Here is a 15358-nt window from a genome sequence, read left to right as displayed (position 1 = left end):
CACGGATTGGTACTTCATTTCTGTTTGTGACCAAATACTGTTCCTCTGCATAGACACACCACGGTCTATCCATTCACCTGTCAGTGGACGTTGGTTTGTTTCTGCCTTTTTGTCTGTTGTGAATAGAGACGCTCTGAGCGTTCACGGACACATTTTTACCTAGACATGTGTTTTCAGTTTCCCGGAGTACAAGAGTGGAACTGTGGGCCAAACGCCACCCCTAATTTTAAATTTGTGAGGAATTGCCTGACAGCAACCGGGTTCCGGTGTCTCACGTGCACCCCAATACTTGTTATTATCTGGCTTTTTGATGACAGCTGTCCTGATGGGTGTGAAGTGATGTCTTGTTGTGGTTCTGATTTGCATTTTCCTGATGGTTGGTGATGCTGAGCATCTTTTTGTGTGCTTGTTATTGGCCATTTGCATATTTTTTTTTGGAGAAATGTCTCTTCAGATCCTCTCCCATTTTTTTTTTAATGTTTATTTTTGAGAGAGAGAGCAAGCATGAGTGGGGGAGGGGCAGAGAGAGAGGAAGAGAGACAGAGGATCCTAAGCAGACTGTGTGTGGAGAGCAGAGAGCTCGATATGGGGCCTGAACTCACAAACTGAGCCTGAGCCAAGTAGGATGCTTAACTGAGTGAGCCACCCGGGTGTCCCTTCCTCTCCTATTTTTTTAATTGAGTTATTCATCTGTTTATTGTTGATTTCGAGTCCCTTATGAAACATCTGGTTTGCAAATATGTTCTCATTCTGCAGGTTGTCTTTCCACTCCCTTGATGGCACCCGTTGAGACACAGAAGTTTTACGTGTTGTTGAGTCGTGTTTATTTTTTCTTCTGTCACTTGGGCTTGTGGTATCTTGCAGATTTACTCCTGTGTTTTCTTCCAAGACTGTGGTTTTCAGTTCTTATGTTCAGGCCTATAACCTCTTCTCAATTGCTCGTATGTGATGTGAGGTGGGGGCCTGCCTGTGTTCCTGCCTTCATTGCTCGGCTTTCTGGCCTGATCTGAGCCCTGTCCTGTGTTCGACGGTCACCAGTTGGCAGCTTCACTGTGTGTGGTCAGTGCCCTGTCGGGAGCACTGAGGAAGGCAGGAGAGGGCCACGAGACAGACTTGCCCAGAGCATCAGGGGCAGCAGAGGGGTTCCGGGGTGGGGGTGGGGGGGCGACTGAGGGGACGGGCTGCTGGCTCAGGCCCAACTGGTCTTGCAGCAAAGCCGCTGCTGGGAAGATGAACCTGTATGAGTCCTTTGCCCAGGCCACCCAGCTGGGCGACCTGCACACCTGCCTGATGATGGACATGAAGGCCTGTCAGGAGGACGACGTGCGGCTGCTGTGCCACCTCACACCCTCCATCTACACAGAGGTCAGTGTCTGCCGGGCTCCGGGCGCGGCTGCGCAGGGCAGGCTCACGACACCATGTGCCTCATTGCATACGACCCTGACCCTACTTCACCCACCCCTGCCGGCTCGATGGGCCCCCCTCTGTTAAAAGTTACAAAATGTCTCCTGTTCTGTGCCTTGTGGTGTGAGATGTGGTCTGGGCCTGTACACTTGGCTTCCCAGCTCCGGCCACACCCTCTGGACCCAGCACAGGTCCCCTAGCCGCAGCCACACTCACACACTACAGGCCCTCCTGCCATCTGATGGCTCACCCTCAGTTTCTCTCTAGTGGCTCCCAAAGACCACAGCCTTTGTGGTGGAGACTTGCGTTTCCTTGTTCACTCACTGTCTTCTCTAGGAACTGGGACATCGGAGGAGGTACCCTCTCTTCCTCCTCTGGGTGAAGTTCCCAGGCACAGGGACATCAGGAAACAGGGTGGGGGCGCAACAGGAGGAACTGTGATCTCCCCAGAAGCTGCAGGGGCGGAAGAAGGGGGCATGACCAGCACGCGGCAGTTTCCTCCTCTGCTCCCTCTCAAGAAGGGAAGCCTCCTGCCCCTCGTACACCCCAAACACACTCCGCACCTTCCCTTCTGTGCCCGAGGGCTAGCATAGAGCGGGTTTGTGTTTATTGCCAGACAGGAACGTTTATTTTGTCACCGCTGCAGCTCGGCACTCACCGTCACGTCCAGTCCTTTCAGGTTCTGGTTTCATCTCTAGATGGTTCCCCATTCCTTTCCTGACACACACACACACACACACACACACACACACACACACACACCAGACACAAAGAGAACAAATTTCAGTTCTTAAAGGGTTAGAGTCCTGGCTTCACAGCTGTTGGATTTTTGTTTAGGGACTCGTGTTAGGACCCCACCATCCTGCTTAACCCTGCCATCCCCTGAGCATGTGGGAAGAGAGGGGGTGGATTATGAGGTACAAGCCAACGGGGGCACCCTGGACTCTTGCCCCAGCTTCTGTCTTTTTCTGTCCAGTTTCCAGATGAGACCTTGCGGAGCGGCGAGCTGCTGAACATGATCGTGGCTGTTATTGACTCTGCGCAGGTGCACAAGGAGCTCTCATCATGGGAAGCCAGCTGACGGGAGCCAAGGCCTTGGCTTGCACCTGTGTGCACTTCAGGCCGGGGGGGGGGGGGGGGGGCTAGCAGGGAAGGGGACCCCCTGGGAGGCAGGCTGGGCTCATTCTCTGTATTATCTGGACACTCCAGTTCCACAAGGAAAGTGAGAAGGTGGTGGTTTTTGTTTGTTTGTTTGTTTGTTTCTTCGCTCTCAGCTGGCCTTCCCCTTGGCGCAGGGTGAAAATAATCAGGCCGTTGGCTTCCACTGTGCACAGACCCCGGGAGACTGCAGCTTTGCTAATGCGTTCTCATACTGAGCTCGGGTCCATTTCTGCCCCTCGTCGCCACTCACTTGCCCCATTCAGGAGAGAAGAGCCCTTATTTCTTTGCCTTTCTCCTAGCTACACTCTGTCCCACAGTTCTGCCTCCCAGCCCTTCCCTCCTCCCCAGGCACAGGCTGGGATGGGTCGGGGCCCAGACTGGAGCCAGGGAGACAAGTTGCCCTTCTCCCTCTGTTATCTGGGCGTGGAAACCACTTTAATGGTTTGTTTGTTTGTGTGTTTGTTATTTAATGTTTTGCCTCCAAACAGGCCTATTGCTTTTTAGCAGCCCCTTTACCCTTCAGATACCCCAGCATCCATCATTTCATCCCCAGCCCTTTAAACTAGGTTTTCATTTCCCCTGGTTTTTCCCTGTGTGAGGCCTCCTGCTTCTCCCTGCATACTAGCTTCCTGGCCTCTTTTAGAACCAATGGGTTTTGCCTTCTTCCTCCCCGTCCTTAGCTCCAGGAGCTGGTCTGCCATGTGATGATGGGGAACCTGGTTATGTTTCGAAAGGACTCAGTCCTCAATATTCTCAGTAAGTGAGCAGACCCCTTCAGACACCTGGGGGAGAGAGGCGTGGCAGCCCTGGGTATTTCCTAGTAACAGCAGAGCTGACTCTGGGGCTGTGGATGGGGTGGACCACCACTGTGCCCTGCTGTGTGGTCTTGGGCAGGGTCTCTGGATCTGTTTCTTGCTTAGGCTGTGGGAATACAGAAGCGATATGAAGTCTTTGAAAATAACACTTTGTGTGGAAAGGGAGAGTAACTGCGGCGTCAGGGTCGCTGTCCTCACCTGCGTACCAGCCCTGCTTGGGATGCTGGTAGTCTGTGGATTAGCCCTGTGTGTGTGTGCTAATGAGAGAGAGAACGCACCCCTTTCTCTGTCCCCTGCAGTCCAGAGCCTGGACTGGGAGACCTTTGAGCAGTACTGTGCCTGGCAGCTCTTCCTGGCCCACAACATCCCCCTGGAGACCATAATCCCCATCCTGCAGCACCTCAAATACAAAGGTGAGTAGGGTCGCGGGCAGGGAGAATTGGGGGAGGGACAGGGCAAGGCTGGGGCCCCACCGCTGCCCCTCCGGAAGGCGAGGTGCTGAAGGCCAGGCTCCCTGTCGGTCACCTCCGCTCTTCAGGGGTGTCCTGCAAGCCGGCCCACGCCGTGCCAGGGGCTCGGGAGCAGGGACGGGTTGTTCTACCCTGGAAGACCATCCTTGCTTCTTTGAGTGGCTGTGGATTGGGGGATGGGAGACGTGCTAGGATTCTCCCTGGAATTCTGCCGCCCTCTCAACAGCCTCTGCCCCCCACCCCCACCCCACAGAGCACCCAGAGGCCCTGTCTTGCCTGTTGCTTCAGCTCCGAAGAGAGAAGTGAGTTCTACTTGCGGGGACTCTAGCTCCCAGTCGCAGTGTCCCAAAAGATAGCCCCCCTGCAAAGGGCTCCTGTCCTGCTCCTTCAGGAAGCCGGCCACACTTCTTCCTGTTGTGGACATCTGCTGTTCTGCCCTTCCCCCACAATGATTTACAACCAAGCAGCTCCCCTGGGATCCGGGCTTCCTCTCGACTTTGCACCCCTGCCCACCAGGAGCTGCCCTGGGAGGAGGGGGTGGGGTGGGGACCGGACATCCCTGTTTCCTGCTCCCCATCCCCCCCTCTCCTGAGGCCCCGTGGAGGAGGCCCCTCCACCCTCCAGTGCTGGCGCTTTCCCAGCAGCTGTGGGTCCGTTCCCTCCTATCTCTTGCCCACCTTCCACCTTCTCTGCTCTCTCCTGAGAGATTAGAGGTGGTACGGAATGTCCTTCAGGAAGTGGGCAGGTTGGGGGCTGTGGCTCGCCAGCCCCTCCCCAGCGCCTTCTCGGGCTGAATACCGTTCTGTCCTTTGGCTTCCCTGGCCCATTTCCTGACTGTTCTGGGCAAGGTGGGGGGGGACTCGGTGAGCCGCTTCCCCAGCACGTGCCAGCTACCACCACAGAAACCGCAGAATCCCGTCTGTGTCCTGGCTCGGCAAAGCACGGAACCAGCATTCCTGGGCCCAGAGAGAAGAGGGAGAGGGCGTGAGAGCAGGAAGCTGCAGATTCGGGTGGGGTTTGAGGGCTGAGGTGTGGGGAATAAGTAGGCAGGAGAGAGCAGGGGTCCCTGAGCACCCCCCACCCACCCCTCTCGCGCACCCAGGCCCAGCGAGGAGATGGTGAAGATGGTGCTGAGTCGGCCGTGCCACCCTGACGACCAGTTCACCACCAGCATCCTGCGGCACTGGTGCATGAAGCATGATGAGCTGCTGGCTGAGCACATCAAGTCCCTGCTCATCAAGAACAACAGCCTCCCACGCAAGAGGCAGAGGTAGGACCCGGGCCTGCTGTCCGCCTGGCTAGGGGTGACACCTGGTGGCCTGGAGCTGCATGGTCCAGGGTGGCCCCTTCCCCGCTTGGCCCGACGCCCTGTGGCTGGCCCCTGTGCGGCTCCGGCCTGCCCCCTAGGGGCTGCCTCGGGGTGGCGGGGCGGAGAGGGTGTCCCACTGCCCTCGAGCTCAGACTCTGGCCGCGCCACTTCCTGCAGCCTGAGGAGCTCCAGCAGCAAGCTGGCCCAGCTGACCCTGGAGCAGATCCTGGAGCACTTAGACAACCTTCGTCTCAACCTGACCAACACCAAGCAGAACTGTATGCACCACAGACCCCCGAGCCTATCGTGCATGGCACTGCCCTGGCTCAGGCCGGCCCTCGAACGGGTGGGGGTGGGGGCCGGAGAGCCGAATGAGCTCCTGCCCCTCTCACTGCCCCTCCGTCCCCGCTCTCCCTCTTCCCTCCAGTTTTTAGCCAGACCCCGATTCTGCAGGCCCTGCAGCACGTGCAGGCAAGCTGTGATGAGGCCCACAAGATGAAGTAAGGCTCCTGGCACTTCTGGCCTCGGGAGGCGGTGGGAGGCCCGGGGGAGGAAGCCTGCTGGGGATGAAGATTCAGTGACCAGCGAGGGCAACAGGTCCGGGCGGGGGGGGGGCAGGAAAAGAGGCTGGGAGGAGTGTGCTTGAGGGCGCCTTCTTCTTTCCCTCAGGTTCAGCGATCTCTTCTCCCTGGCTGAGGAATACGAGGACTCGTCCACCAAGCCACCCAAGAGCCGGAGGAAAGCAGCTCTGTCCAGCCCCCGCAGCCGCAAGAACGCCACCCAGCCGCCCAACGCCGAGGAAGAGTCCGGCTCCAGCAGTGCCTCCGTGAGCACCCCCGCCACCGTGCACAGCAGCCACAGTGGGAGCAGGTGCGGTTGGGGCCAGCAGCTGCCCAGGCTCACGACACCCCCCACCCCTGAAATCTCTTTCAGGAGGAAGAAGACGCAAAACCGAAGCCCACCAAGCGGAAACGGAAAGGGTCCTCTGCAGTGGGGTCTGACAGTGACTGAGGCCCTGTGTCCCCCATCCCAACCCTGGTCAGACTGCCCTCCTCCCCTTGGTGTTTCGGAGGTTAATAAGGGCTGGGGAGATGGTGGGGAGACGCTCTGTCCCCCAGCCCAAAGTTCACCTGGTGGGAAGGACGCGCTGTCTCCTCTGGCTCAGCCTTGAGAAGCCGCCGTGCAGCCCCAGCCCCTGCCCCCTTCCTCTCCAGGGGCCTCCGGCCCCATCACACTGCTGCTCCTACCCACTCACATCCCGCTGAAGCCAGAGGCTGCGGGAAACCTGGCCCGTGCGGGTCTTCCACCCCTGCCCCTCCCCAGCCTCCCAAAGAGAAGAGAAATGGCAGATGGGGCTGCTGGCCAGAGAGGCCAGGTATGGGAATGAAGAAAGGTGTGTGGGTGCCCCTTCCCACGCTACCCATCAGGCCCTGGTTTGCCCTGAACACGCATTTCATAGTTGCCCTCTGTCCTCCTGCGTGCAGTGGGTATTTCGTCAGTGACATGGTCCACCTGCCTGTTCTTAACATGGGGCAGGTGCCGCAAGAGTTCAGGCAGGGACCAGAGAGGGAGGCCGCGGCCCCACCGGCCTAGAAGCTTGTGTTGACCTGTTGTTGGCACCCCAGGCTGGGCCAGAGCCCTGGGACTCCCTAGAGGGAGCCATGTCCACAGAACTGTCAAATGGTCCTATTTCCTTGGCTCTGTCGGTTTTGTTTTGTTTTGTTTTGTTGGCAGAGATAATCGCGTTTTAAAAGTTTTTAAATGACAATAAAACAAGCCAGAACCTCGTTTGTGCTGGAGTAGCTGCCCCCACTTACCCTGCGCACCTACAGGGCGTCCCTCTCCGTTGTGGCCCCTCAAGGTCCCCTCTTGCCTTCCTGCCCACCCCTTTGTCTGGAGCAAGAGGAGTTCTGGCTTCTACACCGCTCACCTGCCCATTTCTCCCTGCTGCCGTGGGCTGTGGGCCGGGCCCTGACCTGTCGGGGTACCATCTCCCTACCTGCTGAACTCTGCCCCTCCCTGCGCCTCTCTCCTCGGCATAAGTATTTGTCCAGTTGAGTAGGTCTATGTGGTCACCAAGTACCGGAGGACGGCTTGGGGGTGAGGGGTGCCCCAACTCGGATTCTGAAGGACCGAAGTGCGCCTAGTGACCGCACTCACATCCCAGAGAGAAAGGACCCTCTTTGTTCCACGGCCTGGCCACTTGCCCATCCGTGTGTCCCCGCAGAAGAGAGCCCCTTGGCTGGCCGGGAGGCAGACTGAGGAGGGAGGAGTGACGTCTGGGTGGAGGACAGACCCCGCCTTCGAACTGGTCTGTTAGGAATCCAGTCTCCCCTCCCTCAAAGCTAACTACTCCGGCCTCTCCACCCCCACCACCCCCCCATCCTTCCCGTTTCCTCCTCCCCAATTAAAACCTGGATGGAAAGCATTCACTGGCCCCAGTTACTGGCGCCCTTGCCCGAAGGGAGGGGCCTCCGCCGTCGCCCCTCCAGAGCGCGGGCCGTCCGGGCCCCCAGCCACCCCCTGGCGCCGCTGCTGGCGCCGGGGGAGGGCGCGGGTCAGGCCCGGAGGCCCGAGTTCCTCGGTGTGTCTGGGGAGACGCTGGGGTGGCCTCGGGCCGGGAAGCTCTGTGGGAGAAAACCCGGCCCCGGGAGGGTGTGGGTTCCCGGCCGTCGGGGAGCGAGCGCGGCGGTGGGGAGGGCGGAGAGCGCGGGGCCGCCCCCCACGCACCTCCTGGCCTCGGCTCCGCGCCCGTGGTGGGGGTGGGGGGGCGGGAGCGGGTGGGAAAGGGGCGTGTGCCTGCGCACGCGCGCTCCCGGGAAGGCGAGGTCTCCGCGCAAAAGCGAGCGGCCCCAGTTTTCGGGAGGGAGCGGCGGCGCCGAGCGGAGGACGAGGGCGCCATGGCCGGGCTCCTGCTGCTGCCGCCGCTGCTGCTGCTGCCGCCGCTGCTGCTGCTGCTGCTGCGGACGCTGCACATCTGGCCGCGGCTGCGCTGGCTAGCGGCGGACTTGGCCTTCGCGGTGCGCGTCCTGCGCTGCAATCGGGCTCTCCGGGCGCGCGCCCTGGCCGCGGCCGCCGCCGACCCGAGGGGCCCCGAGGGGGGCTGCAGCCTGGCCTGGCGCCTCGCGCAGCTGGCCCGGCAGCGCCCCGCGCACGTCTTCCTCATTCACGGCGCGCGACGCTTTAGCTACGCGGAGGCCGAGCGTCAGAGCAACCGGGCTGCGCGCGCTTTCTTGCGCGCGCGGGGCTGGGACGCGGGGCCGGGCGGCGGCGCGGGGAACGAGCGGGCCGCCGGGGCGGCCGGCGCCGCGGCCCCTCTGACCCCCGGGGCCACCGTGGCGCTGCTGCTCCCCGCCTGCCCGGAGTTCCTGTGGCTCTGGTTCGGGCTGGCCAAGGCCGGCCTGCGCGCGGCCTTTGTGCCCGCCGCCCTGCGCCGGGGTCCCCTCCTGCACTGCCTCCGCAGCTGCGGCGCGCGCGCGCTGGTGCTGGCGCCAGGTGAGGCCGGGACTGCAGAAGGGGCCCAGCTGGCTCGCAGGGGCTTGGAAAGGGTGCTTGGGGATATGAGGCTTCGGCTTTGCGAAGCGACGGGGCCGCGTCTGCGGTTCCCAGAACGGTGACGGAAGATGCGCACCCTTCGCCCTCGCCCGGAGGAGTGAGGTGGTGGGGAGGGGCGAGGGCGGCGCCAAGTGGGCTGCGGGGTGGGGAGGCATTCTGGGCCGCCGAGCTTTGCCTTCCCACCCCATCCAGAGCTCCTGGAGTCCCTGGAGCCTGACCTGCCGGCCCTGAGAGCCATGGGGCTCCATCTTTGGGCTGCAGGCCCCGAAACCCGTCTGGCCGGAATCAGCGATGTGCTGGCGGAGGCCTCAGCCGAAGCGGATGAGCCGGTGCCCGGGTACCTCTCTGCCCCCCAGAGCGTAATGGACACGTGCCTGTACATCTTCACCTCCGGCACCACGGGTGAGCACGGGACACCAGACTCCCCTGCCAGAAACGAAGGCAGAGAAAGGCAAGACGCTAGGAACAGGAACCGTGGCCTCAGCTCCTAGGCCACTCCTCCACCCCCCTCCCCGGGCCCATCCCAAGATCCCAGCCACGACTGTATTCGCTCCTGCCCGCTTCCTCATTTCTCCACCTCCCTGAACTTCCCGCCATTTCCAGGACAGCTTGGCGTCAGCTTCAGCCTTGCCTCTTCACCCAGCAGGGGCTGAGGGAGGCGGGGCCTGGAGCTCAGACCCTTCCGCCCATCTCCCCCATCACCCACAGGCCTCCCCAAGGCTGCTCGGATCAGCCACCTGAAGATCTTGCAGTGCCAGGGTTTCTACCAGCTGTGCGGTGCCCACCAGGAGGATGTGATCTACCTTGCCCTCCCGCTCTACCACATGTCTGGCTCCCTACTGGGCATTGTGGGCTGCCTGGGCATCGGTCAGTCTCTCCCACTCCCACCTCGACCCTCCCCAAACTTCAGTCGTCCAGCAAACTTTTTTCTTCCTAGCAAACGTTTATTTAAGTACCTGCTGTGGTACGCTCACCTGGGGACGCTTCCAGACGAGGGAGGAGGCAGAGGTCTCCTCTCCAAGAGCTCCTGCTGCAATGGAGAAGCATCACCCGCACAACCTAGACACTGAGGAACTAGGGAGGCCTCCAGACTCCACGTGGGGGAAGGGGGGTGAAGGGCCGAGCATGTCAGCCCAGGGAGAAGCAAACGGAGAAGAAGGTTGGGACTTGGGGGCCTAGGCATACAGGATGCACTGCTTGGGGACAGGAAGTAGGGAGAGGGCATTAACCTCTCTGGGGCACCGGAGGGAAAGCAGGAGGGCCACCTTGGGCTGCTGTTGACTGTCCCAGCAGGGCCTTCCCAGAAGGACACTGCAGTGAAGGCTGGTGTCCGGGAGGGAGGGGGTCAGGTCTCCCCCCCCCCCCCCCAACAGCCCTCAGTCTCACCTTCCTTCCTCCCTTCTCTCCCCACCTGTGGCAGGGGCCACAGTGGTGCTCAAGTCCAAGTTCTCAGCTGGCCAGTTCTGGGACGACTGCCAGCAGCACGGGGTGACGGTGTTCCAGTACATCGGGGAGCTGTGCCGATACCTTGTCAACCAGCCCCCGGTGCGTGGGCACATCCTGGGCAGAGCTGCCGCCACTGGGCAGGGAGATGGGCAGCTGGCAGGAGACACTGGGACGCCTGCCTGGGGGCTGGACGAGAACGGCAGGCAGGGTGGGGTGAGGGGCCTGGGATGCCGGGGCTTCCCTTTTGGGAGCTGGCGTCTTGCTGTTGAACCTTCTGCCCATCTCCCCTCATCTCAGAGCCAGGCGGAACGGGGGCATAAGGTCCGACTGGTGGTGGGCAGCGGGCTGCGCCCGGACACCTGGGAGCGCTTTGTGCGGCGCTTCGGGCCGCTGCAGGTGCTGGAGACGTATGGCCTAACGGAGGGCAATGTTGCCACTTTCAACTACACGGGCCAGCCAGGTGCTGTGGGGCGTGCGTCCTGGCTTTACAAGGTAAGGGGTAGGGGAGGAGCTGGAGACCCCGTGGAAGGTGGGGGCTGGCAGGGAGGGGCTCGTGCAACTGAAATGACCCAGTGCCGGGGTCTCCCTTCCCCCAGCATGTCTTCCCCTTCTCTTTGATTCGCTATGATGTCACCACAGGGGAGCCGGTTCGGGACACCCAGGGGCACTGTGTGGCCACATCTCCAGGTTGGTGCTCAGGTTGGGGGGGGTGCAGCCGGCAGAGGGTTGAAATTGGAGAGTGGGGTGAGGGGCCAGGAAGCTCTGGGCGAGGTGGACAGCTCCCCCTGACCCCAGCGGCTCTGCAGGTGAGCCTGGGCTGCTGGTGGCCCCAGTGAGCCAACAGTCCCCCTTCCTCGGCTATGCTGGGGGACCAGAGCTGGACCGCGGGAAGCTGCTGAAGGACGTCTTCCGGCCTGGAGATGTTTTCTTCAACACTGGGGACCTGCTGGTCTGCGACGACCAAGGCTTTCTTCGCTTCCATGATCGTACTGGAGACACCTTCAGGTAGCTGTCCAGGACACCCTGACTCCTTTCCTGGACATTTGACCTCTGTGACCCAAACCCCCTAAACCTAACTCCCTAACTCCCACCCAAACCCAGCCACTCATCCGAGCTCTCCTCTCAGACCTTGTTCCCTGTGACCGTCTGGCGCCCTGACTGCGTCCTCCCCACACCCCCATAGGGCCCCGAATCTCTGCCCTCTTGCAGGTGGAAAGGGGAGAACGTGGCCACGACCGAGGTGGCGGAGGCCTTGGAGTCCCTGGATTTTGTTCAGGAGGTGAACGTCTACGGAGTTACCGTGCCAGGTGCCAAGACACGGGAGGTGGAGGGCAGCCGGCCTGCCACCCTGGACTGGTATTACTTGGGCACAGGGAGCATGAGGCCTGAGAGCGGCTCACCACAACAGCTGGCCTTTCCCCCGACACCACCAGGGCACGAAGGTAGGGCTGGGATGGCGGCCCTGGTTCTGCGTCCCCCCCACTCTCTGGACCTTGAGCAGCTCTACAGCCACGTTTCTGAGAACCTGCCGCCTTACGCCTGGCCTCGATTCCTAAGGCTCCAGGTAATCGAGTCCTCCTGCTCCCACCTCTCAGCCCCTGCACCCGCGGCGGCCAGCGGCTTCCAAACCCCGCGCGGGGGTCCTTGTGCAGCTCCGTCCCTGGCGGGAAAGAACAGCTCCTTCCTGGATGTGCACTCTGTCCGTCGTTCATGCCCCCCTCCGGGCTTGGCTCCTTCTCTGTGACCCCCTATCCCAAACCCTGACCTCATGCCTCCTTTCCCGGGACCTGCCCCTTGACAGAATTCAGGCAAAGTACCCCTTCCTTCCTTCCTTCCTTCCTTCCTTCCACCCCTTTTGACACCCCTTCCAGGAGTCTCTGGCCACCACAGAAACCTTCAAGCAGCAGAAGGTTCGGATGACAAAGGAGGGTTTTAACCCGAGCGCACTGTCTGACCCCCTCTACGTTCTGGACCGGGCTGGGGGTGCCTACCTGCCCCTCACACCTGCCCGGTACAGTGCCCTCCTGGCTGGGGACCTTCGCATCTGAAAGCCCTCCCCGCCAAGGTGTCTGAGGGAGCAGCTTTGTGGGGTGGGGGTGTGGCAGGTGCGCCAGGGTTCCCCCGGGGTCTTTTTTATACCAGATTTGTAATCATTATTTTGTAATAAATGGGGCCAGGGCCAATCTCTGATCTGTGGCGTCCGTCTTCCCTGTCGGTGGAACCGCTTTTCGCTCCGACGTTTTCCCCTGGCACAGAGCCACGTATGTCTCTGCCCTGACTTCACACAGGCCCGAGCTCCATGTCTGGACCTGGGCCTTTTCCTCTCAGGTGACCCCATGTGATCCTTGTCCTCGGGGAGTCCCTGGCGGATGATGTCTACCTGTGCGGTGTGTCCCCTCCCAGCTTCACTCCCTGGGGGCCGTGGCGCAGCAGAGGTGGGCAGAGATAGAAACGCTGCCCCCCGCGTCTCCACAGACACGGGTGCGGCTGGGCTGAACAGAGCCAACTGGGGAAAACAGGTTTGATTTTGCGGACAAGGATGCCCTAGACACTTCTCTTAGTGAGGGGAAAGGGTGGAGCCACTCGGCCCCCTAGTTCGGATGACTCTAACTTTATTAAATCCTAATCGAACGCTCCCAGAAGAAGCAGCCCAGGTTGGGGCCCCCTGGGTTCTGAGGAACCTTGGGAGCCTTTCCTGGGAGCAGGGCTCAGAGCGCTCGTGCGCCTGTGGCAGCAAGAGCAATTGGGGAAACGAAAGGAGAGAGGCCCCCAAATGAAGCATCAGAAAAGCTCATCTAAAAGCTTGCGATGATGGAACTCTCGCTTCTCCTAGAACTAAAGTCCCACCCGTCAGGGCCCCGGCTGGCTCGCTCAGTCGGTGGAGCGTACAGCTCTTGATCTTGGGGCTGTGAGTTCAAGCCCCACACTGTGTGTAGAGTTTTTTTTTTTTTTTTTTTAACTTTTTGTTTATTTTTGAAAGGGGGGCAGATAGAGAGGGAGACACAGAATCCAAAGCAGGTTCCAGGCTCCGAGCTGTGAGCACAGAGCCCGACGCGGGGCTTGAACCCATAAACTGGGAGGGAGATCATGACCTGAGCCGAAGTCAGACGCTTAACCGACTGAGCCACTCAGGCGCCCCTGTAGAGTTTACTTTTAAAAAATAAAAATAAAAAATAAGGCCCCGTTTTGAGCTGTGGTCCTCGATGTTTCTGCTACTTTCCCTTGGATTATCTTTCCTGTTCCAACTCCTCTCCCCAACATGAGAGGTCAGGGGATGGGCCTCACCAACAACCTTAGCTAATTCCTGTTCCAAAGTATACACCTGGCCCCACCCTCCACCAGCAAACCCAGTCCAGCATCACCAACAGACTGAGGTGCACACTCAGGTGTAGGTGACTTCTCAAACTGACCAATAGATGAGGGATTTAGCTCATTCAGCTCACCTGTAATTCAACCCAGAAAGAGTGCAAGTTGGGGGGGAGGGAGTCGGCAGGTGTCTCTTGGCTGACAGGGGCCATGTCCTGCAGCTGCTCCCTTTAAGACCCTTAACCCAGCCCGTTTCCAGGACGATGAGCTGAGCAGCTGTCTCCTCCACCATGAACCCCACACATTTCCCGCCCCCCACGATCCGTTTCACTTGGCCTAAATCTGCATTGTCCAATATGGTGGCCACTAGCCACAGGTGTCTACCGAGTGCTTGAATGCCCCGAGTCTGAGATGTGCCGTAGGTGTAAAACACACACCAGGTTTCAAAGACTTAGCACTAAAAAAAACGCATTTTTATTTTATATTACTTATACGTTGAAATAGTATTTTTTTGATGTATTGGGTTAAAGGAACTATATAAAAATCCACTTGTTTTACTTTTGTAAATGTGGCTACTAGCAAATTTTAAATTACGTATGAGCCACACATTGCCAACGAACAGTAGCTGGCTGGCCTAAGTCCTGTCCCCACGCCTCACTCTGCAATCCCACAAATACCAAGTGTAACATGTCAATGGGATCTGGGAGGTGCATGCCCTTGAGCCAAGGCACTTTAGCAAAGACAGCAGGAGGAGGGAGTTCTGTTCCCAGGCTCAGAGCAGGTGAACGGGGGGGGGGGGGGGGGGGGGGGGGCTGGTCTTCGTCTTCAAGCCGCAGCCTCAGTACAAAGGTGATCACTGATGGCAGAAATTGACAGCTGCAAAAAGCCACGCTTTAGATCCAAAAGAGTTAAGTTTCCCACTTGGCACAATTAAAAATAAATCTCAAAAGAATTTGGTTTTCCTTTAAAAAAAAAAAAAAACCATTAAAGTAAAATGGTTTTAACTTGCGCTGTGCGCCCAGGCGCTCGGGGTTCCGGCCGCGCGGCCCCACGAAGGCAGGCCCAGCACTGGCCAGGCGGCGGCAAACCGTGGTCCCTGGGGTTGTACAACCAGCGGGCTCAGCGTGGATTTTGCATTTATGTGACTGAAGAGATTAAATATTTCATGACGTGTGAAGACTACGTGGGATCCCGGGGTCCACGGAGACGAGGCGAGCCGTCGTGACAGATCGCGAGGCCCGCACGGCTTAAGATACCTACTCCTTGGGCCCTGGCACCAGCGTCCGCCGCGGGGCCCACCTGGCAGGAGGCCCACCAAGCGGCGCTGGCTTCGGGGCACGGCTCCCGCGAAGGTCGGCGCCGAGCTCCCGGCCCACGCACGCCTCCCACCACCCCGTGGCCGGAAGCTCCGCTGACGCGGCCATTTCCGGACGCCGGCCCGCAGGTTCCCCGGGAGCCTCCGGCCTCGCGGCGCATGCGCGAACGGAGCTTGCCCGGCACGTGGGAGGAAGCTTCTGAGTGGGCGGGGCGAGTCGCTCGGCGCCTTTAGTCGCTGAGAGGCGCCTGCGCACCAGGGGCTGCCTGCTCTCCCGGGGAAGCTGAAAGTGTGCCTGCAGTTTGTATTTTCGGCCTCTAGGGGGCAGAAGCGGGGAGAAATTTGTTTTAGATCTAAATTGTCTTTATTATCTGCCGCATTTAAAAAAAATTTTGGGGGGCACCTGGGTGGCGCAGTCGGTTAAGCGTCCGACTTCAGCCAGGTCACGATCTCGCGGTCCGTGAGTTCGAGCCCCGCGTCGGGCTCTGGGCTGATGGCTCAGAGCCTGGAGCCTGTTTCCGATTCTGTGTCTCCCTCTCTCTCTGCCCCTCCCCCGTTCATGCTCTGTCTCTCTCTG

General features: G+C 60.0%; 2 protein-coding genes across 3 annotated transcripts in view; both read left to right on the top strand.

The window, feature by feature from the left end:
• The window catches only part of INTS3 (integrator complex subunit 3), a 39492-nt gene extending 31903 nt beyond the window's left edge, over positions 1 to 7589 (top strand). Inside the window, exons 21-30 of the mRNA XM_047092765.1 lie at positions 1212 to 1365; positions 2381 to 2449; positions 3246 to 3321; positions 3680 to 3793; positions 4104 to 4152; positions 4953 to 5120; positions 5337 to 5437; positions 5587 to 5659; positions 5829 to 5985; positions 6093 to 7589. Of these exons, the coding sequence (XP_046948721.1) occupies positions 1212 to 1365; positions 2381 to 2449; positions 3246 to 3321; positions 3680 to 3793; positions 4104 to 4152; positions 4953 to 5120; positions 5337 to 5437; positions 5587 to 5659; positions 5829 to 5985; positions 6093 to 6170 (1039 nt within the window). The 3' untranslated portion in view covers positions 6171 to 7589. The remainder of the gene's footprint in view (positions 1 to 1211; positions 1366 to 2380; positions 2450 to 3245; positions 3322 to 3679; positions 3794 to 4103; positions 4153 to 4952; positions 5121 to 5336; positions 5438 to 5586; positions 5660 to 5828; positions 5986 to 6092) is intronic.
• A 448-nt stretch (positions 7590 to 8037) lies between these two features.
• On the top strand, positions 8038 to 12350 carry SLC27A3 (solute carrier family 27 member 3). Of its 2 annotated transcripts, none has more exons than XM_047092907.1 (10): positions 8038 to 8654; positions 8907 to 9116; positions 9423 to 9581; positions 10135 to 10259; positions 10458 to 10652; positions 10757 to 10847; positions 10967 to 11165; positions 11370 to 11467; positions 11594 to 11724; positions 12032 to 12350. In XM_047092907.1, exons 1-10 carry the CDS (start codon positions 8060 to 8062, stop codon positions 12206 to 12208), a joined length of 1980 nt encoding a protein of 659 aa, XP_046948863.1. In that variant the 5' UTR covers positions 8038 to 8059; the 3' UTR covers positions 12209 to 12350. The 2 variants fall into 2 exon arrangements, with proteins under 2 accessions (XP_046948863.1, XP_046948862.1); XM_047092906.1 differs by having other exon boundaries at positions 11594 to 11730; positions 12143 to 12350.
• The last annotated feature ends 3008 nt before the right edge of the window (positions 12351 to 15358 follow it).

This window comes from Lynx rufus, unplaced genomic scaffold (assembly GCF_022079265.1).
Source record: "Lynx rufus isolate CCGP_SWC_20201006 ecotype Redwood Valley unplaced genomic scaffold, mLynRuf1.p SCAF_31, whole genome shotgun sequence".
In the NCBI taxonomy this organism is placed as follows: domain Eukaryota; kingdom Metazoa; phylum Chordata; class Mammalia; order Carnivora; family Felidae; genus Lynx; species Lynx rufus.
Note: the sequence above shows the minus strand (reverse complement) of the source record. Positions and strands in the feature narration are given on the sequence as shown.

Bases quoted from the DNA above. Each gene is read 5' to 3' on its own strand.
- SLC27A3 (XM_047092907.1), top strand. From the start codon at position 8,060: ATGGCCGGGCTCCTGCTGCTGCCGCCGCTGCTGCTGCTGCCGCCGCTG. The intron at 8,655-8,906 runs GTGAGGCCGGGA...CACCCCATCCAG, and splicing joins CGCGCTGGTGCTGGCGCCAG to AGCTCCTGGAGTCCCTGGAG. The intron at 11,166-11,369 runs GTAGCTGTCCAG...GCCCTCTTGCAG, and splicing joins CGTACTGGAGACACCTTCAG to GTGGAAAGGGGAGAACGTGG.